Source organism: Astatotilapia calliptera, chromosome 9 (genome assembly GCF_900246225.1).
Source record: "Astatotilapia calliptera chromosome 9, fAstCal1.2, whole genome shotgun sequence".
In the NCBI taxonomy this organism is placed as follows: domain Eukaryota; kingdom Metazoa; phylum Chordata; class Actinopteri; order Cichliformes; family Cichlidae; genus Astatotilapia; species Astatotilapia calliptera.
The window spans coordinates 11,078,887-11,102,062 of record NC_039310.1 but is presented as its reverse complement, the minus strand read 5'-3'; the positions used below and the strand labels follow the sequence as shown (position 1 = coordinate 11,102,062).

The 23,176-nt window shown below is 43.2% G+C and overlaps 3 protein-coding genes across 6 annotated transcripts; 1 reads left to right on the top strand and 2 right to left on the bottom strand.

Moving 5' to 3' along the window:
* The first annotated feature begins 2,144 nt into the window (after nucleotides 1–2,144).
* Nucleotides 2,145–5,998, top strand: psme1 (proteasome activator subunit 1). 4 transcript variants are annotated; one of them, XM_026180021.1, is made up of 12 exons: nucleotides 2,145–2,193; nucleotides 2,380–2,423; nucleotides 2,652–2,684; nucleotides 2,773–2,835; nucleotides 2,914–3,012; nucleotides 3,713–3,770; nucleotides 4,082–4,179; nucleotides 4,302–4,370; nucleotides 4,454–4,521; nucleotides 4,948–5,002; nucleotides 5,201–5,287; nucleotides 5,762–5,998. In XM_026180021.1, exons 1-12 carry the CDS (start codon nucleotides 2,160–2,162, stop codon nucleotides 5,840–5,842), a joined length of 789 nt encoding a protein of 262 aa, XP_026035806.1. In that variant the 5' UTR covers nucleotides 2,145–2,159; the 3' UTR covers nucleotides 5,843–5,998. The 4 variants fall into 4 exon arrangements, with proteins under 4 accessions (XP_026035806.1, XP_026035803.1, XP_026035804.1 ...); XM_026180018.1 differs by having other exon boundaries at nucleotides 5,201–5,829; XM_026180019.1 differs by lacking the exon at nucleotides 2,145–2,193 and adding an exon at nucleotides 2,196–2,251 and having other exon boundaries at nucleotides 5,201–5,829.
* Nucleotides 5,860–8,863, bottom strand: fitm1 (fat storage inducing transmembrane protein 1). The gene is made up of 3 exons (XM_026180017.1): nucleotides 8,699–8,863; nucleotides 8,010–8,400; nucleotides 5,860–6,858 (listed from the first exon to the last, which is right to left on the bottom strand). Exons 2-3 carry the CDS (start codon nucleotides 8,294–8,296, stop codon nucleotides 6,189–6,191), a joined length of 957 nt encoding a protein of 318 aa, XP_026035802.1. The 5' UTR covers nucleotides 8,297–8,400; nucleotides 8,699–8,863; the 3' UTR covers nucleotides 5,860–6,188.
* Nucleotides 8,864–10,259: 1,396 nt separating this feature from the next.
* Nucleotides 10,260–23,169, bottom strand: dcaf11 (ddb1 and cul4 associated factor 11). Its single transcript, XM_026179694.1, has 15 exons — nucleotides 22,905–23,169; nucleotides 22,417–22,618; nucleotides 21,216–21,343; nucleotides 20,516–20,634; nucleotides 20,334–20,398; nucleotides 20,039–20,139; nucleotides 19,306–19,452; nucleotides 15,048–15,102; nucleotides 14,596–14,664; nucleotides 14,335–14,392; nucleotides 13,005–13,190; nucleotides 12,674–12,827; nucleotides 11,981–12,133; nucleotides 11,751–11,857; nucleotides 10,260–10,751 (listed from the first exon to the last, which is right to left on the bottom strand). The coding sequence occupies exons 2-15, from the start codon at nucleotides 22,602–22,604 to the stop codon at nucleotides 10,641–10,643; spliced, it is 1,641 nt and encodes a 546-aa protein (XP_026035479.1). The 5' UTR covers nucleotides 22,605–22,618; nucleotides 22,905–23,169; the 3' UTR covers nucleotides 10,260–10,640.
* Nucleotides 23,170–23,176: the final 7 nt, after the last annotated feature.

The window sequence follows — 23,176 nt, the reverse complement described above, 5'->3', positions numbered from 1 at the left end:
ACACGTAGACACTGAGTTTTAAATGCACCTTAGAACACACATGCATCAACACTACATATGAGTGGGCGGAGGGAGGTTTGGAGTCTTCTCACCCCCCCGTTCTCTGCGACCTGCTGGAGCGGGGGGGGCTAGGAGGAGGAGTTGGCCGTCCAACTGGGGTCTGGAGTGTGGGGCCTCCCTGCTGCTGCGGAGTCGGGGCGGTCTGCTTCTCCCCACCGCAGGGAAAAGGGTAACACCACCTGGGTCTGGGTGCAGTTCCCCCCTCCAGGGGCGGGGGCACCTAGACCCGGTTTGTAGAGTACGCTTGGGGAGTGTGATCGTGTGTACAGCGTCTCTTTATGTCTGTCTCCACGTTGGTTGAGTGTGGAGTAAATGCATATGAGAGCATGAGGGTGGGAATGGATGTTTGTATCTGTGTGTGCCTGTATGTCTGTGTCTATATGTCAGGTTGGGTGTCAGACGCCACCTCTCTGGGGACATCTCAGGCCCTCCAAGGTATGGAGGCCTATCTCCCCCCATCACTCCCCCTGCCGGTGGCAGACGCCCTCAGACATCAGTGCGTTGGTGCGCCCGGGGATGGGCGTCCAGGTACACACCGGCTCACTCCTTGGTGGCCGCTTATCGGGGCCTGGAGCCTGGGGCTCGCTCGGGCCACTTTGGGGGTGGGGTGTCCTCGGCCTCTCGGCCTGGGGCTCGGTCACTCAGGCACAGCTGGCTGCCGGCGGAGCTCTCGGGCGCGTCACTGCAACTCCCCCTGGCTTCTGCTCCGCGGCTGCTGAGTGAGCCCTCATCTGGGACTCTCCTCAGCTCTTTCTGGGACAGTGGCGCTGCTGCCCCTCTGTTGGTCTTTCTTGGTCTCTTGAGTTCTGGGGGCCTCTGGATGTCTGGAGTTTTGATCTCCTCCATACCTGCTTCATGCCCTGGAGGACGGGGCTGTGGCCCCCCCACACCCTCTAGCAGATCGTTACATGAAGGAACCTTTTAAATACAAGCGCGTTCATGCTCACAGGTGTACACACGGGGACTCACACACACAAACTACACCCTTTTTGGCTCCTTCCTCAAAGCACACTGTGCGCTGTCGATATTACGTGCTGCACAATAATGTTTATTATTTTGTATTTACTGTTATATTCCCATAGATCATCGTGATGTTGTTTATTGTATTGCTCTCGTATTCTTCTGCTTGTTTTCTTTTTTCTTTTTCAACAGGTGATCCAGGTGATTGATATGTATTTTTTTTGTCTGCTTATTTAGTTGGTTTTTGTTTTTTGCCCTTTATCCCCGTCCCTCTTCTCCGCTGTTTTTCCCCCTCTTCCTTTCTCCCCTTTCTTTTCCTCATTCAAGTCTGTCCCGTATCTTGCAAGTGAAAATAAAAAAATAAAATAAACAATAAAAGGTGAATCAAATAGACCATTACGGCAAGGCTGGGATGGTCCATTTGGTAAAGTAAATCCGTTGGGCATCTTTCCTCGCCTTTAGACAATAATTCTGATGGCAAAAGAACCAAACGGGACAGGCAATAGATGAATAAAAGGTCAGATGCGTCTCTCAGGTCCTGTGTCAGGTTTTTGATGTATTGTTTTTCCTGCTTCTAAGGACATGACTTTCAGATACTGTTCTTCTGCTGTAGACAGTTTTTAGGTCTATCTATTTTTAGGTTTATCATCCTGTTTTTGAGGATAGGTTCCTCAATTCTTTAAGGACATACTGCAAAATTCTCAGATAAATGTCAGGTTTTCAACTAATAGCTTTTTAGGAATCAACTTGTTAGTCCAAAAATATAATTTTATGCCTGTCAAATTTATATTTGGTATTTTTGCAGATTTAACGATGAGGGGGCGAAATATGTTTTTGTGATAGGCTGCTCGTACTAAAGTGCCTTAAGAATTGGTTTTTGAGGCTAAATTGTGTATGTTTAGACTCAACATTGGTTCATCCCTTGAGTTAGGTGACTTTTTTTTTTATTCTTGGATGAGGGTTAGCCCTTCGAAGACAAAGAAATAACTACTGCCACACAGAAACGCATTTCTCTGAGTGTTTTTTTTTTTTTGCTTGTAGACTTCCCCACTCTGTTCCCATCACAGCCCCATTTTCTGGGAAATGAGAAGTCGACTGCTCCTTATAAAATAAAGTCAAATAAAACTACACGGCCCACAATGCAACACGTCCATTCGCTATTATTGCAGGAAAGTACGGAACTGTCTAAAACACTCTTTACTTTCATTTTCGCTTTTTATGCTGAGTAACTGTGAGTATTTGTCCGTGTCGTGCACGGAATTGAATTACACAGAAAGAGAGCATATTCTTATTTCTAACCGCCTCCTGTGAAGTCAAAGCCTTTACTAAACAATAATAAACAACTTCTGCTCTCCAAAGACGACATGGCTGCTGTGGATATTCGCCTCAAGTCGAAGAAACAGGTGAGTCCGCTAGCACAAAGTGTTATGTAGCAGCAAGCTAACTCTCCTTTCCCTTCACTTACATGGTTAGTGTGTCAGTGATGCTAGCAGGCGAGCTAGTGTCCACATAAGTGTTTGTTTTCATGGGGTTTGTCTACGGACAGCAGGGGTCACGGGAGGTGAGCAGCAGCAGGGGCTAAATAAAACGGTCATTTATAAGCAAGCCTAAAATCTGTGACTTTATTCTAGGTGGACGACTTCTGCCAAAAGCTCACCAAGGAGGTAACTCAAACGAAAATCAGAAATCTTTCCCAGCTCTGCTTCACAAGTTTGAATTGTTAATGTGGATTTTGTTACTTGGTTTTAACAGGCGGAGGTGCTGGTGTCAACATATTTCCCACAGAAGCTTGAAGAGCTGCAGGAGCTGCTGAAGGTATCCACCTGTGTGACTGTGGGCACATACCACTGGGCTCTTGATTCTCACATTGGGTGACTTGTGTTTGTGCGTCAGTCTTTCAGATGCAACGATCTGCCTTCTTTGAAGGCTCCACTCGACATCCCGATACCCGATCCGGCGAAAGAGGAGGCCAAGCGCAAGAAAAAAGAGCAGGTGGGGACTCCATCCCAGAAGACTGTTTTTTAAAACTGTGATATAAATCCAATAAAGGAGCATTCGGGGTGATTTATGAAGGACGGCTGTTTTTCCATTACCCAGATGTAATGGCTTTCATATCGAGGAGCCTCACATCTGTGTTTTATTTGTCTAACCTTTGAATTTCTTCATAGAGCCTCCTCTCAACTGGGGTCCTCGGCTCAGGGTTTATATTTAGTGTTTCATTATATAAAGACACAATGCTGAGTCCCCAGTTACCATGACAACCAATCACAGTGCAATTTCCAAGGGCTGTTTTACAAACTGGCAGCGAGCGGGTCTTTTATGTTACTTCAGTCGGCTGTGAATTTCAGATTTTTATAAACCGTACAAAGGCTGTGTGTCTTGAACTAATACTCATGCAGGGATTTAGAGGAGGGCAGAGAGCCGTGTAGCTAATGCCACTGGGTTTTTTTAACGAGGGTTAGGAGAATATTTGGGGTGGTTGCACAACTTTCGGGAGCTGCTGGAGTCTCCTTAGAATATCAAGGGGCACAGATTGCTGCAACTGGGTTACATGTCTTAAGCAAAGAAAAAGAATCCAACAGAGATCCCAAGGTTGAAAAGCCAGAAGAGAAAAAGGCGTGCAGCCTAGCTGTCTTGGAGATTAATCATCAGCAAAAACTCTGACCCGATGCCTTCTATTCTTATTTTACAGAAGGAGGCTAAGGAGGGGAAGAAAGACAAGGACAGTGATAAAGAGGATGAAGACGCAGGTAAATGGGGGGAAAATAGAAAGAAAGATGCATTCGTTTAGCAGTAACCGTATTCCTGTAAATAAGGACAATAAATACTGCAGGAAGAAAGGCTCCAAACCCATGTATGAAACACATCACTGCTTTTCTGGCTCCTTTGTAACAAACTGATGAGTCTACTGTGGCTCATGAGCTGACGATACAAAGTTTAAACACCGTTTACACACGGATTAGCTAACTGGAAGAAAGCAAGGGCATAAGGAACTTTTTCTATATTAGAAAAGCAAATCTGCAGCTCACTAAGTGAAGGAGTGCTATCCTCTGTCCTCCAGGCCCTCCATGTGGTCCCATCTGCACCAATGAGAAGGTGGAGAGCCTCCTGCCGAAGGTCAAAACTGAGATCCAGACACTGAAGGAGAAGCTCAACACGGTCAGTCTCAGAACTTTATGTGGAGAAAAATTTGTCGGGTTTTATGTGCAGAAAATATTAATGTGATAAAAAGTCTTGTATATTGTACTAGTGGGGTTTTTTTCTTTTTATTTTCCTGGAAGGTGTCAATGTGGGTGCAACTCCAGATTCCTAAAATTGAGGATGGGAACAATTTCGGAGTGGCTGTCCAGGTTAGTAAACAATCGCATGTGGAGTCTATCTTTAGGGTGAAATTTATCCAGCTGCATTTTAAATCTTCCTTCGTGTCCACCAGGAGAAAGTGTTTGAGCTGCTGACCAACACACGCACCAAGATCGAAGGATTCCAGACTCAGATTTCAAAGTAAGAGCCTGCACTGACGTAGCCAGGAAAACAGACCTGACATTACTCCATCAAAAGTATTTGGCAGAGAAAACCACAAAACCTGCTGCGCTCAGTATCATAAGAATATCCACAATTACTGAGAAATCTATACATATAAACAGCAATTCAGGCTTTCAGAGGGTCTCATCCATCTTTATTTAGTGAAGTCAAACAGAAAAAAAGTCATATAGATATAAGCAGAATCAGAAAGGCTTCAATTCCACATTTAAAAGTGAGAAAATCTTAACAGAGATAATGAGAGGCAGTCTTCTGCTTTGTCTTCTTATTAAAAACCAGACTGATGTGTTGAATATGGCATTGGATGTGACATTTAGCGAAACGCTGGGGGCTATTTTAAAACAGGTGGGTGGTACTGTAACTCCTCTCTTCTCCTTGTTTTGGCAGGTATTACAACGAGAGGGGTGACGCTGTGGCCAAAGCCTCCAAGTCGCCCCACGTGGTCAGTGTCTCCCGCTGTGCATCCTAATAAGCATATTAATGTGTGAATGAGAAAAATGTGTGCCGGTGCGCTGAAAAAAAAAACTTATGAGGACATTCTCTCCCGCATAAATTAGTTGCTGTTGTGTCATGTGCTTATCATACTACACATTGTTTTGCTAATACGCTCGCTGTTTGTGGTGTGGGTTTTCTGCTGCAGGGAGACTACAGACAGCTGGTCCACGAGCTGGACCAATATCAATACTGCGAGCTCCGCCTTGTGGTCTTGGACATCCGCAATACATACGTAAGACACCCACTGCCTCTTGCTTACAGTTGGCCCTCTCTGACTGCGTGTATCCTGAATCTCATGATCCACACTCCGTGTACCATCTGCTGTTTTCATGCTCTGTATTTTAAATTGAGCGGCTTGGGTGTAAAATATGCCTGTCGTGTCCACCGGCGGGAGCGGCAGCTTAAATGGAATCCATTCCTTCTTAATAGGAGGGTAATTAAACTAATTGCAGTGCTTGTGTTAAATTGATTGGCGCTCCGTCTCCCGTCCATTAATCAGCTCGTCTCTTTCCTTCGGCCATTGTCCTCCCGTGTTTGATGCCGCTAATGAACAAGGCGTTGCGGGCGATGATGAAAGGAGCTGTTTGACGTGATTACAGCTCCATATCTGGACGTCCCTCTCTTTTATGACTCCCTGTAAACTGTCTGTCTTCCCTATATCATCCTGCTTCTGCATCACACTCTGTGTCTTTATTTCTCTCTCCAGGCTGTGTTGTTTGACATCATTAACAAGAACTTTGACAAGATTAAGAGACCCAGAGGAGATGGGAAAGCGCTCATCTACTGAGGCAGACTCCAGGCTCGTTTTTTTTTTTTTAATAAGCAACAACCAGTGTAGAATGACACTCTTCATCAAGTAATGATACACCTGCTCCCAGAAATCTTTTTCTAACTGTGCCTGCATTTTGGTTCAGATTACACAATAAAGCAGCAGTTTTTCTCACTTACTTTGTCTGAATGAGATTTCTAAGCTTCTTTTTGGACTAATTTTGACCTCTAAAGAAAGCAAACTATTAACGTGATGTCACATTTACAGCATGCAGTCTTAAAAGAGGGTTTGGAAGTTTGTTCCTGAGCTTTGAAGGACATTTCAGTGCCAAAATCTAACCATTTTCATTAAGGGTGCCACACTACTAAGGCTGTTTGTTGGTGTGCACCGTGGTAGAAAGTCCCTCTCTGGGCAAACCAGGACAACCCCATCTCGATCCGAGTCTATACAATCCGTGATAGAGTCCTCTCCACCCCAGGTAGCCCAGAGCTCCACCCAGCTGCTGGGAGGGAAACTTTGGGAAGTATGCAAGCAAACACAGCAGCAGAAACATCCAAACAAGGAGGAGAAGAACACACAGGAGGAAGACGACTCTCAGCGGGGTTCCGGGTGACCTCTGCAGAGGCTTTTGTCGCTCCAAGTGATGACCAAAGACACACATTTCCTCAACAAGCAGCAGACAGCAGAAGCAGAGGATGAGGACGTCCTGGGAGACTTCGTAGCCTCGCCACAGCATGTGGGCTTTCAGGCAGGAGGCCTTGTTCTGGTCTTCATGCAGGAGCAGCAGAGGCTGTACTGGGGAGGCCGGGCTCTGGCCGTCCTGGCCTGGGGTCATGGGCTCGTAACAGGTCCCCGCTGCATCCTCCAGCAGGGTCAGGAGGCGCTGACAGCTCCACCAGAGCAAACCCGTGAGGCCTACTCGAGAGAGGTGGCGGAGGGAAAGAGAGGTGGAGTGACGGACTGAGAGGGAGAGAAGGATGATGAAAGCGCTCGTAAAGATGCAGGTCCAACCCCAAGTGGACCTCAGGAACTTCCTGTGAGAGCGTGATGAATAAGGATATCAGTACACACCATATATATGAGCAAAACACACGCAGTAATGAAATATGTGTAGAATTACTTTTTCCTCACAGTCACAGCAACAGGAGGATCCTGGGGAGGTTGAAAGTCAGTCGTTCATGCTCATATTCACAATTTGGGGCAGTTTAGATTCGCCAGTTACCCTGACATTTATGTCTTTGAATTGGCGGAGAAAGCCAGAGAAAGAACATCCAGACTCCACACAGAACACACAAAGACTTCAGGCAGCCAGCAGGTCAGATCCAGGAGCTTCTTGCTAACACAGTGCTCAGAAAGTAAATCTATTTTTGATATGCATAAAAATTCAAGCTTTACAGCAAAGCTGAGTCTTTTTAACTTTTTCAGTTCACTCAAACTTGCTTTGAGGTATCAAAGTTGATGAGCCGGTGGTTTCACTTAATTAGTTCCATGTAAGTGCACTGAACAGTCTGAGGAAGACTTTAATTCTGCTACTGCCTCATAGTTATCATCATACCTCAGAATGACATTATCATACAATATTTATGTGCTGCTTTTGTTTTTCAAAAGTGGTATATTAATATTGTATTGGTTTTTGGGTGGGGGTTTACTCAGTGTATGTGACAAATGAGTGGCAGCAAAGCATCCACAAAAATAAATGAGGAATAATTTAATATCATAACTGGATTTTAAAAATATGTGATGGATTATATGAACCTAAAACAGTGGGCCAAATGACATTATGATGATTGTAAATGCTGAACTGTATTGTTCCACAAGCTGACTCAGAATAAAGACTCAGTGAAAGTTTGCCATCAAAACAGATTAAGTAGGGCTGAAGCAGTAAAAGCCCAGCGAGCACTACAGTGAGCAAGGGTGCGCTGGGTTTTATTACCGAGTCAAGAGTTTATTAAAGGAGCAGTGTCTTTATCAAAGATATACAGTTTCCTTTAGCAATGACAGCAGTTACTACAGCTATTTCAGTCAATTATTTCCATCCAATTAAATCATGATAAATCATTGCTAAACTCTCCACAAACAGGTCCTCCACCTAATAGCCAATTCTGGCCCCTGTGCTTTATGTTTGATACCCCTGGTGTACGCAAAGCACTATAAGCAGTAATTCATTGTCTCCCGGAGTCCTCACCTGTACAGGTAGTGGTTGCTGTTTGCAAAGATGCTATACTTTGATACCCAGAAGCTGAGCACAGGCCCAAAGAGGACCAATCCAGACAGCAGCAGGTGGAAGTGTCTTCTGATCAGGCTGCTTCCTAAAACTCGGGCCAGAAAGTTTGTAACAAACTCCAGAACAGTGTTCAGGAGCCTCAAGATGGATCGTCCAGGCAGTATCAGCTCTGCAGCCATCCGGTGTAGTTTATCCAAACTGATCTCTGGTGTGAAGCCATTTGAGGAGTTTCCTGTCTTTAGATTCATGTTGTTCGACCCGCGTTCGTCCTCCCTCTCTGTGGAGTCTGCCTCGCTTGCTTTTGTCTGGGAAAAGGACACCCGTCCCACTCCAGGACCTTTCTATTCTATCACTGTCAGGCACGCGAGAGAACACATGGTTTACAAAAATACAACCCCCCCTCCATGTCCCCTTTACCCTCAAAACCCCTCCCCCGTAGGCAGAAAGAGGAGATGCAGTAATGCTTGCTGCTGTAATTGACCCCATTATTTTCACAGCAATGCTCAAACACAATTCAAAAGTAAACAAAATGAATCTTTAGTTCATGACAAAAATCCCAGTTCTTTTAAAATAGCTCTCGTGATGCTGCTCACTTATATTTGCATTTCCTGCATTGGGAAAAGTAATAATAATAGTAGTCTCATTCTGACCTTGGATCATTTAGCTCCTTTTCCGGTTCTCTCCTTCAGGACTCTCCAGTCTAAGAATGAGCTGTTGGAGCCAAAACTAATTTAAGTTATAAGCGGTTGCCAGCTTGCATTTGGCGCCATGGACAGCTGCATTTCTCACAGCACGTTCAGTCTGCTTTATTTCCAGGCTCAGTACTCAGGCTGGAGCTTCTTAAAGCCCCCCTTCAACCGTCTGAGCCAAATGGACTGCATTTAGTCTTTCCGTGGTACTCATGCTCACATAAAGCACACTGATGCCGTTTTCACAAGCCAGTGCAGACTAATGGCAGACGGACTGCTAACTTCCATGAGGTGGTGGATTTTTGGTTTCTCTCGTTAGTCTTCAAAGTTATTCAGAGAAAGCTTTCCAGTGTAGTAAATAATAAATGATGAGTGCAAACTTTTGAAATTCACTGTGATGATGCACTTTTCCAGCAGAGCTTTGGAGTCTTTTGTAAGAAGTCAGAACAGTAGGTGTAAATGAAACCAGGCACGCCAAAGTATGTTAGGTCTAATTTTAGGCCGGTAAGTGCACTGCTGACATTACAATGACCTTCAGACAACTTTGCTATGGCTCCTGTAGCAGCTAATTGTCAACTGTGTGCATATCTGGCAGCTGCAGTTAGCTCTATAAAACACACAGAGAAGCTCAATGACAAATGTTTAAAAATCCCATCCCGTGAGTCATGTGTGTTGTTTGAAGTGTCGTTCTAGTTTCTCCTGCAGCTCCCACACTTTTAAAGCCTGAAACATCTGATCAATGACCAACAGCCCCTTCGTGATACGTTTGAAGAAAGGTTTTTATTATAACTGCAAAGTCTGAGAGTGAAATATGAGCTTTGATATAAACACCTGAAAATTGCATATACAGATCATTTTGAAACCATGTGCGTGTTCCCCTTCCCCAAAGTGCTGACTTGAACACATTAATCACACACAATCAAATCTTTGAATCAAATCACAGGCTTACATTTAGCCAAAAATTACACTGAGTGCTGACCCTGGAACGAGAATATTGCTGTGTCTGAGGGACAGGGAGTTAACATTAGCCTTGAGGAAGCCTACAGAGGATTCAGAATAACAGCGAAAACTTTCAAACTCTTTCTGATGAGGCAGACCAGGTCGAATAATGACTGAAACTTCCTTGAGCCTGTCGAGTTTTGAATAAACTCAGGAAAGCTAACGCAATTATCAGCTTCATGAGTTTGCCAACTGGAAAAAAAATGTTTATGATTATATGTTGAGTCTGTAAAGGTAGATGTTCCCTAAAATAGGACACAGCCTGTGTTGTGTTATTCATAACAGCAGAGTCCAAACAGACTCAGGACACTGACGACAATCTAAATACACTCCCGGAACACACACGCGCGCACACACACACACAAACAAATTAAAATTCTATACATTTTTACAAAATTATCATCATTACGTTCCCCTGCAACATCCAAAGTTGTTTTTTCCATCCATATATATATATATATATATATATATATATATATATATATATATATATATATATATATATATATATATATATATATATATATATATATATATATATATATATATATAAAATCACTAACTTATTGTTTCATTCCAACAGCTCGTTAAGTGCAGCTTCAGCGCATTTTGAGTAAAATGTCCCAGGCTGGATTGAAAAAGCTCTGGCCTCCTTATTCTGTGCAAGACATGAGGCAATAAACAAAAAAACAGGGGGGAAAAAAAACAGAAAAACAGCTGCAGGTGGCAACAGCCGTCCCGCCGTGTTCTGATCGGCACTGGACAGCACGAGGCTCAGGCGCCTTCCCAGTGAACTTTTCTCAGCCACGCTTTCATTTGAATCACTAATATCCCGCACTAACGTTAGCAGATACTCAAGTCTCTCCCAGGCCTTCTGAGCTCACTGCCTTCCTCTGTGCTAACATCACTTCCTCCAACAGCTCCCTTCCTCTCCTCCTCCTCCCCTTGCCGTGTCTCGCTCCTCGTCTAGGGGATGGGTTTGTCTGTGCTCCCACATTCGAACCGCTCCGTCCCACTGTAGAGAAAGGATGGAGATCAGAGGTTAAAAAATAATAACTGTGCCATCTAAGCCCCGTAGTTTAATGTTCTTAAGCTGGATGGACTCTTGTTATCACTTTTAAAACAGCTGCTGAGCCTGTCTGCTCTGTTAAATAACGGTGACGTGATTCATGCTTTATGCCAACAAAACAAGCGGCAGCTTTTAACCACAAATGGAAAAGAAGCAGCATTTTTATTAGCCAAGCAAAGAGCTAATTTATGGTCTTGATATGCTACTACATCAATAGCGCATATGTGCTACACAGAGTTCTGCAGACCTACTTAGTGGCCGAGTCAAAATATGTAGGAAAACCTCCAATTTCTGCGCTTCTTATTTTGCTTTTTGGGATTTTTAATTCACTTTTTCCTCTGACGCGTTGCTCGGGGGCAAAGCTGTGTTTACTTTCTGCAGGACTGCACCCTTGCTGTAGCCTCTCTGCTGGTTGAACTCCCACAATCCTCCTCTCTGCACACCCAAAGAGCTACGCTTGGAAGCAGCACTGCACGACCATAAATCCAGCTTTGCTTGTGTGTGATTAGGTCCAGGCCTCAGCGGTGTAAAGTATAAACATAAAGTACTCTGCATCTCATGTCTGCTTCCTTCTTCTAGTCGAAACAGCTCAGTTCATTTGCACTGCTTTAATGTTGTTTTCCATTTTATCAAGTAGTGGTAGTAGTGAAATTGCTAAAAAGTCTAATTTAATGGAATATGTGAGGGGGAAAAACAGTGGTTTATTTCTGCAAATGGTCATTTTTCCCCCGTAATTACCAGAAAACGTATCAAATTGTCTCAGACTTTTCTAAATTATGCCTTATTCCATTAGTAGAGGAAACAGTGTCTGGGATTAACGCCACTCTATTAAACCGTTTTACAACTTCTGGAAAGGGCTTTCTTTTGGGTTTAATGTGATATTTATGATGACGAGCTTTCACACGCTGATTCCAGCAGGACACTTTCTGCATTAACCGCACTCACAGAGCTGCTGATGATGTTGTCCTCGTACGGGTGCCAACTGACATCTCTCACGCACGCGTCGTGGCCCACCAGTCTGGTTACCACCGTGCCGGTCAGCACATCGTAGACTGGACACACACACACACACACAGGGTTCAACTGATTTTCGATTCTTCAAATATTACTTTGTGCATCAGCTCACGCAGACTTTGTTGCCGTTTACACACTGACAGACACACACAGTCACTTACTGACGATTTTGCCCGTGGAACAGCCGGAGTAGATGAATCTCTGCCCAGTGCTGAACTCTGGTGAGAAACGGCAGCGTATCAGGGTGTGGAGGACGCCATGACCTCGGTAGGTCATTACTGAGGTGTCGCCTGTCAGCTTGTGTCTCTTAAGGGCTGCGAGGAGCAAGTAAACAAACACAAAACTGCTAAATAACAAAAAGATGCACAAGGATTTCTCCATTTTATAAATGTTTTTTTTTTACTGTTTATGCTCTTTCCTCACACTTGTCCTCAACTTTAATCCAAAAGACCATGTAGATTTATATCAAGCTTAGAAGAAACTGCACCCTGAACTAGATCGTTTCATTTTGTTTAGTTTTTTACCGCCTCGTCTCCTCCTCTATCTCATTATCCAAACTCCTATCCTTCACCTCTCCTCCACTCCTTCCCTCCTCTTTGGCTTGTAATGGTAATCACTCTCCCTACGTGTGGCTTTAGAGTCTTTTTATCCTCACGACACACACACACACACACACACACACACACACACCCCTTCCCTGTTACTGCCTCCTCTCTCTCTTTTTTTAATATCATCATTTCATCTTTATCTCCTCCTCTGTGTGACCTCTCCTCCTCTCGTCCTCCAACTTCCCCTCTGACTCATTTACCACGAGTACCTCCCTTTCGCCCTTCTTCGGCCCCTCCCCTCCTCACCTCTCTGGGGAACCTGCTGCCAGCGGTAGTCCCAGTTTTGCTGGGTGACAGCCAGACGGGAAGCTGCCAGCCCCTCTTTGGGCGAGAACTTCCTGACATCCCACAGCTTGATGGACTGGTCCTTCGAGTTGCTGATCAGGTAGCGAGCGTCACCCTGGCACCGTGACAAAATGGAAAAAAAAAAGAGACCGAGATCTGAGAGTTAGAACAATACATGTGATTGAATAAACATCCTGTACGATTAATGTTCTCATTTAAACCATTTCCAAGTAACTGGAAAACTTTTTACTGAGAGACCCCCCCTTACAGACACACACACACTCGCACCCACCTTGCTGTGGATGAAGGTGATGCCGTCTCGGTGGCCGGCCAGCTGTCCAACAGGCTGCGGTCTGTCCTCCCGCAGCGTCCGTCTGTCCCACACCTTGCACAGTGCGTCATCGCTGCCAGAGAACAGCAGCTGGGACGAGCTGTCGGCGAACGCCACCGCGTTCACGTCGTCCTCGTGGGCATCAATCTGATGAGGATGGCAGCAAAAGAAAGAGTCAGTGTTTACTGTATGGAGCGTGTGCACATGTGTGCAAGAATGTGCTATTTACAAGTGGGCTATTTACATGTTGTTGTGAAAAGTGTGTGTGTGTGCGCACTTATGCATGTCTGTGCCTATGCAGAAGTAATGAAAGGAGCATTTTTCTTCAAGGCTGCTGCGCACTGAAACTCAGACTTTTCAGTACATAAGCCTCAAAGGCTGTGCTACAAACAGGCTTTATACACACGGCATGGTTGTGAGTCTCCAAATGCAAAGATGTAGCTGTTAGTAATTACAGCAGTACAAGTGTTTGTTAGTTTTGTCCTTTATATGTGCAAGAAGACGAAATAAATCGCTAGATAAAAGGATGTGTCACAAATGAAAGGATAACTCAACATGAAGCATGGTGATGAGCGGTTCTAGCAGAACAACTGAACTGCTTTCTTTCATAAGACATTTCATTATTTACCGTTTTAATGATGTGGAGGCCATCTCTAACAGGTTACTATGAAGGCCACAGCGTGTGATTCACATCATTTTATAATCACTAAACCCATTCAGTCTCATTGTGAGACACAGATCAGCCTCAACAGCTTTCTATTGATTTGCAGAAATCCTTCCCTCCAATGGGGAAAAACACTAACCGGAACCACAGCAGCAAAATGCCCCGACTTCAGTTTCCCATCACTGCACTGAATCGTGGAAAGTCTAGTGCTGCACATGAGGAAGTGACAGTGAAAGTACAAACAACTAATAAAAAGTTGAGAGATAAAAGCACAGAAACACACCACAACACTGAGGTAATTAGGAGGGACAGACAGAGAAACGGCGGACGACAGAGACGAAGCAGATGGTCGAGGTCGAATGCTGACTTCTGCGCACGGGGCGGTTATGGGAGGAGGGAGGGCGGTAGGTTTAACCCCCACCGTCCCACTGTGTTGCGGAGCTGGACTCTTCGCTGCTATATTAGACTACAGGATGGTGTAAAACTTTATGTAGTTTCTGCTCCGCTGCATCTGGCTAACCTTGACCGAAGGATGAAGCGCAAATCAGACAGACGTGACGCTGAAACGGGCACGGCCAAGGCGACGCGCGAGCAAAAAGACATAAATGCACACAAAGACACACTAACCTTCAACATTCGTTTATTCTGCTCAAGATCAAAAACGTAAAGGCAGCCGTCGTTTGCTCTGAAATGAGAGAGAAGAGAGGCTGAGAAAAGAATAAAACAACTCCCCTAAATTGAGGCTCTAATAAACATATTTCGAATATACCGCCAACAAATGGAAGAAAAGCAGAGTTGTGCTTGAATTCAAATTTCATAAAGAGCCTTCAGTACTCATTTCAACCCTGTCAGTCACTGCCTTGAAACATAAAAGCAAATTGTACTCACCCTCCCAGGATCTCTTTGCCATCTGTGGACGCAGCCAGCGAGAACACACAGAACCTCCTCTCATCTGGACTACAAAGCACAACAGCGCACACACACACACACAGGTTGGACACTGCAGTAAGAGCACAATTGCTGATTTACAACCACACTCTATCTACTTTATTTATTTTTTTGGTGTGGGATAACATAAAGGCTTTATGAAACCAAGCATCACCTTTTAAACAATGTTTTTGTTAGGAGAGCTGTGAGTTTAATGGCAGTGCTTTGTTGAATTAATGATCTATTTTTAACAAAAGGAGCGCACACAGAGCGAGAGGATGGATGTTGGGGTGACAAGTTCTGACAGCATCATTCATCCAGGTGGTAATGAAGGGAGAGGAGGGCCTGCTGGTAAGGAATGATAGATTACCTGCTCCGTAATGTTATAAGTTACTATGAGGGGAAACACTAACTTGAGGTCCAGGGCGGTGTGGTTTTCACTGTCTCCATCTATACTGCACATATGAACTGTGGGGGAGGAACAGAGAGAGACACGTATGACTAAAACATCGCAGCTAAAAACGTGTTTGATATGCTGCTTAAAAACAAAACAAAAACTCCTGGAAGCTGTAGCCAATGTAAAAGCACTTTCAATATGAAAGAAATCACTTCCTGATTCATTTATTCACTTCTTCGCATTTCTCACAAGTGATGCTGTTAAAGGCTCTACTTTCATTGTTCTATTGTAGAAATGTTTAGACACTACATTGTAGTTAGGGCTGAATATCGTCACGGATTTCTAGAATCGAGTCGATCCACGATTCGATTCAATTCAATTCAAATCGATTTGAATCTGGGAAATTTTGCCTCAGACAGTCAGAAATATTATAATTCAGATCAGGACATTTACATATTTTTGTATCTATAAAAAGGAAGCTGACACTTTCCAGACTTTATCAAAGGTGTGAGCATCACAGCAGATGCCTTTGTGTCAAAGGAGCTGAAGATAAAACAGAAAAACATGAAGGTGATTTTTCCTGGCCTGGGATTTTATAAAAATATTCTGCAGTACATCAAAAACGAAAGAAAACCATTAATCAACATATGAACATTACCTCTGAAGTTACAGCGGTTTTATTAGAGACACGGCTAAGCGTTTTGCATTTTGTATAATTTTAAAAAGTTTAAAAATTTGTTCAGAAGCCTATTGAACGGCAGAAATTAGGTTTTCTTTTCGGAAGTAAAAGGAGAAAAAAAACATCGGCCGACAGCGCTGTAAACAACGGTAGTCTTGTGCGTAACAAGCAAGCAAATAATGCAGAAAACAGATTTCAGGGATAGACGGGAAACTGTTCTTGAACACTGAGAAAGAGAGAGAGAGAGAGAGAGAGAGCTGTGCATGAAGTGTGATTTTATTGTGGTAGAAGCAAAACAGTGAAAGTAAGAGGGAGTCCATGACGATGTTTATGTGAAGCGTAGTTTGGATATTTTTTTTGCTGCTGGTTTGGTCAATATTGTTTGGAGAGAGATGAAACTAACAGCTTTAGAATCAGCGCAAAATGGGCGTAAAAACAAAGCGCGGACCCGCCGAAACATCAGAATCAGCGAGCTGTCGGCTTTCAGCCCCGGCTGTGTCCCTGCCGTCGGGTGAGAAAGGCGACATCTCACTGATTCTGATCCGTGGGTCTGCGCTTTGTGTTTACGTCTTTGTGCAGAAGCCGTGTTCCTGCTCTCATTTACTCTTTTAAATGTTTGGTGGTTGTCAAAATTTTGTGATGTCTCACCTGAGATTCTGGAATTTTGGGCAAAATACATTTATATTAAAAAAATCGATTCAGGATTTTAATGAATCGATATCACGTTGTCCAAGCCAGAATCAATTTTAATCGATGAATCGATTATTAAAACCCACCCCTAATTGTAGTTGCATTAGGGCTGCCACGATTAGTCGACTAGTCACGATTACGTCGACTATCGTCGACGATTTTGATATCGACTATCAAAATCATCGACGACTGATTTAGTAGTCAACGCGTCGTTTGAAGCTTTGTAAGATCACAAAAGACGCAGGAATAAGTAGAATTTAAGAGTGTAATAACAGACTGAAACAGAAGATGGCAGCACTGCATGTACAAGGATGCCAGCTGCCGTTAAACCCCGAAGAAGAAGAAGAAGAAGTAGCTGTATCCCAGAATTCATAGCACAGCCCAGCTCAGTTTCCAACAATGGCGGCAGCTAGTTAGTTTAAATATTACTCTTGTTATTCTTTCTGGGTCACAAAATAAACGTTTAACATATTTTCAGGTGAGAATGTAGCTGTGTAAACCTCAAATATCTGCTCAGTTTATCAAGACACCACATTTTCAAAAACGTCTGTTACCCACTAGCTCAATAGCTAGCCGAGGGCAAGGCTCACTAGAGCCCGTGAGAACACCAAATCGTTTTCAAATCCACCGGGGTCTTTCGCTACTCAGGTTAAACATGATATATAAGTCACTTAGATAACTTAAAAATGTTATTGTTTGGCTTTTTTTGTATTTTATTTGTTCCTGAGTAAATCGATTTGGCTGAGATTAAAGTTATAGTTTTTACACAGCTGAATAAACGTCAAGCAGACAGCTGATTATCAGAAGTGTGAGATGCTGGAGAATAAACTCCGGTGTCCTGTTATAGTTTAGATAGCAAGGAGTTTATTAAAATTCACCGAAACAATCTGCAAATTTCATTAAAATTTAATAAACTATCATCTTGTCTTTATTATTAGTTTGCACAGACCTTAAACACTAGCTGTAAGCTAATGATAGTTATATAAGAGCAGATGCATGCTGGTGCAATAAGCTGTACATCCAATGAATGCATGATCTGATTAGTCGATTAAACGCAAAAATAATTGGTGACTAGTCGACTATCAAAATAATAGTTTGTGGCAGCCCTATTAGATATACCTTACTAGAACTGGGTTGGATCCCATCTTTCCTTCAAAAATGACTCAATTCTTTGTGGCATACACTCAACAAGATACTGGAAACATTCCTCAGAAGCTTTGGTCTATCTCGATATGACAGCATCACACAGTTGCTGCGGATTTGTCACAAATCCCAAAGGTGCTTCATCATATTGAGATCTGGTAACTGTAGAGGCCATTTTGAACACAATGAACTCATTGTGATGTTAAAGAAACCAGTTTGACATTATTGAATCTTCGTGACGTGGCATGTTATCCTGCTGGAAGAAGACCAAAGTGTAGCAAGACAATATTCCACACACCATTACAGCAGCACCAGCAGCTTGAACCAATGATACTAACCCTGCCGTACAAATGTGATGGCAGAAAGTGAAACTCCTCATTAAGACATTTTCCAATCTTGTGCTGTCCAAATTTGGTAAGTCTGTGTTTCCTGTTCTTAGCTGACAGCACTGACGCAGTAGGGTCTTCTGCTGTTGTAGCCCATCTGCTTCAAGGTTTAACATGTTGTGCATTCAGCGATGATCTTCTGCACACCTTGTTTGTAATGAGTGGTTATTTGAATCACGGTCTGGTCACTCTTCTCTGAGATTAACAAGGTATCTTCACCCAGAGAACCGCTGCTCATTTTCAGTTTCTCAGACCATGTTCTGTAAACCCTGTGTGGGAAAATCCCAGCTGATCAGCCGTTTCTGAAACACTCAGACAAGCCTGCGTGACACCAACAACTATGCCACGTTCACTCACTGAAATTATCTTTCTTCCCCATTCCGATGCTCAGTTTGAACTTCAACAGGTCACCCTGACCATGTCTACATGCCTGAATGAACCAAGTTGCTGCCATGTCATTGGCTGGTTAGACATTTGCGTTAATGAGCAGCTGAACAGGCATAGCTTATGAAGTGGTGGGTGAATGTATTTTGACACACCAATACAATAAGCAGCTGTGTATACAGCAAAGCTAAGTGTTATTTACTCTTATTTAGTACCTTAAAATACTTTCTTTTCTGAACATTTTTAAAAATAAATGTAATATAATTTCTTCTCTAAAGCCACAAAAACAACCTGTGGTCTAACAAATCAGATTCTGAAAGTCTTTCTGGATATCAACGACACAAAGGAGAGGGATCATCTGCCTTGGCAGTTCAAAAAGCAACATCTTTGATGGTAATACTGGATAACTTACACATCTGTGAAGGCACCATTAATGCTTAACAGTAAGGGTTTGGAAAAATATATGCTGCTATGTAGCCATGGGCTTTTCAGCAAAGACCTTGCTGATTTCAGCGAATCAATATTAAACCACATTCTGCACAGTTCTATAATATAATATAAACATCTGCCGCATTAGGAAGGGAAAAATATGACAGTTCTGTACTGAACAAGAATATAAAACAATACTTTTTCAAAATGAATAGCTTTATAGTTCTAAAAAGTTCCCTCTGTTGTTTAAAAAATAAGAAAGAAACAAAAACCTGCACCTGTCCCAGCCTAATATTCAGATTTTTTGTGTCTGCTCTGTCTAATGGTACAAATATCCTTTTATGTGTTTGATTTACAGTTCACGAACAGTCCCAGATTTCTTTTTTTTTTTTTTTTTAGGAAAAGTGGATTTATAATCCCAACTAAAAAAAAAAAAAAAAAGAAAAGAGCCAATCTTGAAGATTTATAGGTTTGCTGAATCTTTACAGAATTAGTTTTTCTAATGATGGCAAACTGTTTTCCTCATTTCATCACGTAAAATTTTACTAGTCCCATAGCCTTACTGTAGTCAGACCAACTAGAGTAGAGCACGTGGTGTGCATCGGGGGTGAAGCAGACATCCAGCACGCTCCAGCCCACGTCACGGGCCTTCACCGTTCGCCACAGGTGAAAACGCCCCCTACTGGTGTCGTACAAGCGGATGTTCTGGTCTGTAGCAAGAAAAAAAACAAAACTAAACAAAATACAAAGACTCGCATTTGTTTTTGTTTGGGGTTTTTTTACAGGTCCCTCAGAGGTTGTTTGTTTTTTAATTTATTCCTTGGGTACAAACAGAGTGATTTATTTCACTTTCTCCATTTTGTCTGTAAGACTAATCAGTTTGAACTAACATAAGGACTCATTTACACGTGTATGTCACCAGCCTCTGGTTTGTTGTTCAGGGCTTGCTGCTGATCACTAACACAGACATAATACAAGAAGAATGGTCGTGACAGTTAGGCAAGCGTAGGTGAGACGTGGTGAGACATGTTGTCCTCCGCTTGTTTAGTTTGCTTACAAAACAGTAACTTCATTCATTAATCATTAAATCAGGAAATAGGAACTGATGATGCGCTTGATATTTGTTTTTTAGAACATGAGAAAAGTCCAATAATACTCCCCTCCGCCTGAACACAGTCTGTACACAACACAGCATGATTTGGTGATCCACGCAGCAGCTTTAAACAAACACTCAGAATAAAAATCAGACCTGATTCAGCCCCTCTCGATCCTCAAGTTGGACATCGTGCTATTTACCTTGGCAGGCGGAGAGGAACATGTTGCCATCCTCGCTGTACACTCCACAGAAGGCTTTCTGCTGGTATGTATCCTTGTGGGACACATAGTTTGGCAGGAAACTGCAGAAGAACACTGGGGTCACAATTTTAATATTTCGTCTTCTTCATGTCCAATGCATTGTATATTTTCACAGCAATTGTGCAGCTATCCCTCTGCTCCAACAGAGCACAATGGTCCAATCAAGGCTTTAATCACGCTAAACTAATTGCTATTTAATTCTAATTTAGATTTTAAATACTCCAAAGTTACTTACTGCGTACGGATACGACTGCACTCTCCGTGGGAAAAACTGGAGCCTCTACATCTGCCTTTTTCTCTCTGCACACAAAAACATTTATTTGCAGTTTCATAACTTCATTGAACTCTATAAACAAAACTAATACGACTGCACTGCCGCAATTATTTTCCATTTAGATTTTATTTCTGGGGTCTGACCTCTGCTAGCATGTGGGTGAAACTGCGATAGCCTTTCAAGGAAGAGGAGGCGGTGGCCAGCAGGATCTGAGTGCGGATCTCACTCCGGTCCACTTCGTGTGTGTCAGGTTGGGTGTCCACTAAAGACAGAACACAAAGAACAAGCCTCAGTAGGAGCTCACATTCAACAACAAGCTCTCAGAACTTCAGGCATGCTCTGATTAGCCGTCCTACATATTTGAGAGAACAATCCATGGAAATATTTGACAGCTGAAACATTGTTTTATGTTTGATCCATCACTGATTGACAGACGATGAACAGACATGCAACGAGAGCAAAAGATGAAACACACAAAAGGAAGAAGAAACAGTATTTAGGCCTCACTAGTTCTAGAAAACAAAAAAACTGAATTGAGGTTTCCATAAATAACATTTTTGGGATGGCAGTGAAAACAAGACAATAACATTACTGTAACACGATTATGTCTCTAAATGAAACCTTACTGACATTCATTCACTGCTTCACTACTTGGAAAGAGAAGACATCATCCTAACGTAATTACGTGTATTTCTGCACTGCAGTGGCTGCACTCTAAATAGATCTGTTAGCTTTCCATATTATGTGATCATTGTAACGATGTATTTAAGGGTATAAATGAAGAGTAAACCAACAAAGTAAAAAAACTGCTTATTTTCCTGCCCTGTGTCAGTGGGAGGTTACCTGGTGGATTATAGCGGTCACCCAGCCGTCCATCCCAGGCTCCATCGCTGTCTTCATCAGAGTCAGAATATGACTGGACCAGCTGCAGCCCTGTGGCTCCACTGCCATGGACCAGTCTTACCTGACCCCTGCACATGCAAGCAACCAGTCAATTAATCAGTTATGATTAATCCAATTATCTATTGCCCTAGTGCAAAGATGTACCTAGAAAATAAAAAAGACTTGACAGGTGGAAACCAAAGCTAAATGGTCCAGCTGTACAACATGTAGCAATGACAACATTTAAACGCTAAAGAAGTGAGAAATGTCAAATGTTTTTTCTTGCAGATCTCGGTTCCCTCTGGTCACGAGAGCAGGCCCTGCCAATGTCACGGTTCACTAAAGAAACTATTACAGAGGGATATACAAAAAAATTCCAAGCTTATCCAAACTGAAATGGGAAAACCTTAACCCCCACTTAGCTTTGCAGCGCTGGAATGTGATGTGACGTTTCAATTATTTGCTCTTTGGCAGCGAGATAGAATACTGCATGCATTACTTCTATTTGCCTCTAAATGTCATTTAATAAGTGCCCGATACGCTCACCACACACAAGTCATTTTCTCTGCAGCAACTACACACATATGTGACAAAGACTTCTGTCCTAGTTCTGAGTTCAAGAAATTAGAAAGTAATGAACTAATGCTACAAGTCCCCGGGGCAGTCCAAAAACATGTAGTCCTCACCACGAAATGCCTCTGGGCAGTAATTTTGAAGAATTATCCAATTTAATTTCAGTTGTCAGCAGGACGTATAAACTGCACACACAGAATCACCAGCCACGTGTTAATAAAAAGCTTTCTTCCCTCGCCCCCAACAAGTTTTTCTTCTATCAACATTTTGGCTGTTGCAGAACTCTCCCACAGATTTAATTGTGGAATGCTTTGAGTGTCATCGTCTTTAATAACGATTACGTCTCTCGGCTAGAAAGAGGAGCGCTTGCTTAAGACTGCTGCCTCCATGACTCAGACAAGTGGTGGATCGATGGTATGACTTGCTACTAGAAGGACTTGTGTTTGCACTTGTGTTTTTATGTATTAATTGCTCATTTTTACTTCTGCTAGTTATGGCCCACTTTCACCAAAACAACTCCATAGTACCTCTGCTACAAACCTAGGCCCTCCGTGGTATCAGTTTGAGCGTTTTTAACTGTGAAATTCACCTTCTCAGTAAGTAAGCCAGCACTTCTGCTAAGTCAACGTCCTCCTCTGATGAAGACTGCCTGTCCGTCCTGCGGCCTCGGCTGCTGCTGCCGCCCTGGTTTGATTCTGTCGCTTCAGACTGCTCTCCTGGGTTGCCACTGGAAGAGCCCCTTCCACCAGACATCCCAGAACTGGACTGTGAGCCCATAGACTGAAGATGGCCTACCAGAGAGAATAACGAGACGTGTAACAACAATTTCAGGGTTACCTGACAACGTCACGTGATCCCAGACACCTTGGAGAGGGACGAGAAGCACAGCAGCTAGGAAATAATGTTTCCTGGATACGGCGTAAGCCCTATAACAGCTAAAGTTACTGGCGCAAACCTCTCCACTCCTTCAATACAAACTAACCATCCGTGTATTGCACATTAGCTCGTCGTGTTTAAAATGCTTGGGGAAGATTTAGTTCGAGCTAGCTGATAATGCTAACGATAACATTTGGCTACCGTTGGACTGTCAAACGATCTTCTTGACAGCTCGTCGGTCCACCTCTTTGTCGTTTCTCCGCGTACTGGACCGTGTGCTCGGTGTGCAACTTCCGCACCGTCTAACAGAAACCCCTCACAAAGCTAGAGAGCCGGAGGTCTGAGAACACGGTGTTTGATCAGTCTGCTAGCAGAGCAGGTCCGTGAATCGCCATGTTGTTTACAAAAGTATGAAAAAACCCTGCGCGTGCCCCCCCCCCGCTTGCCCTTTCAACGTCACGTGACCAGCTGCC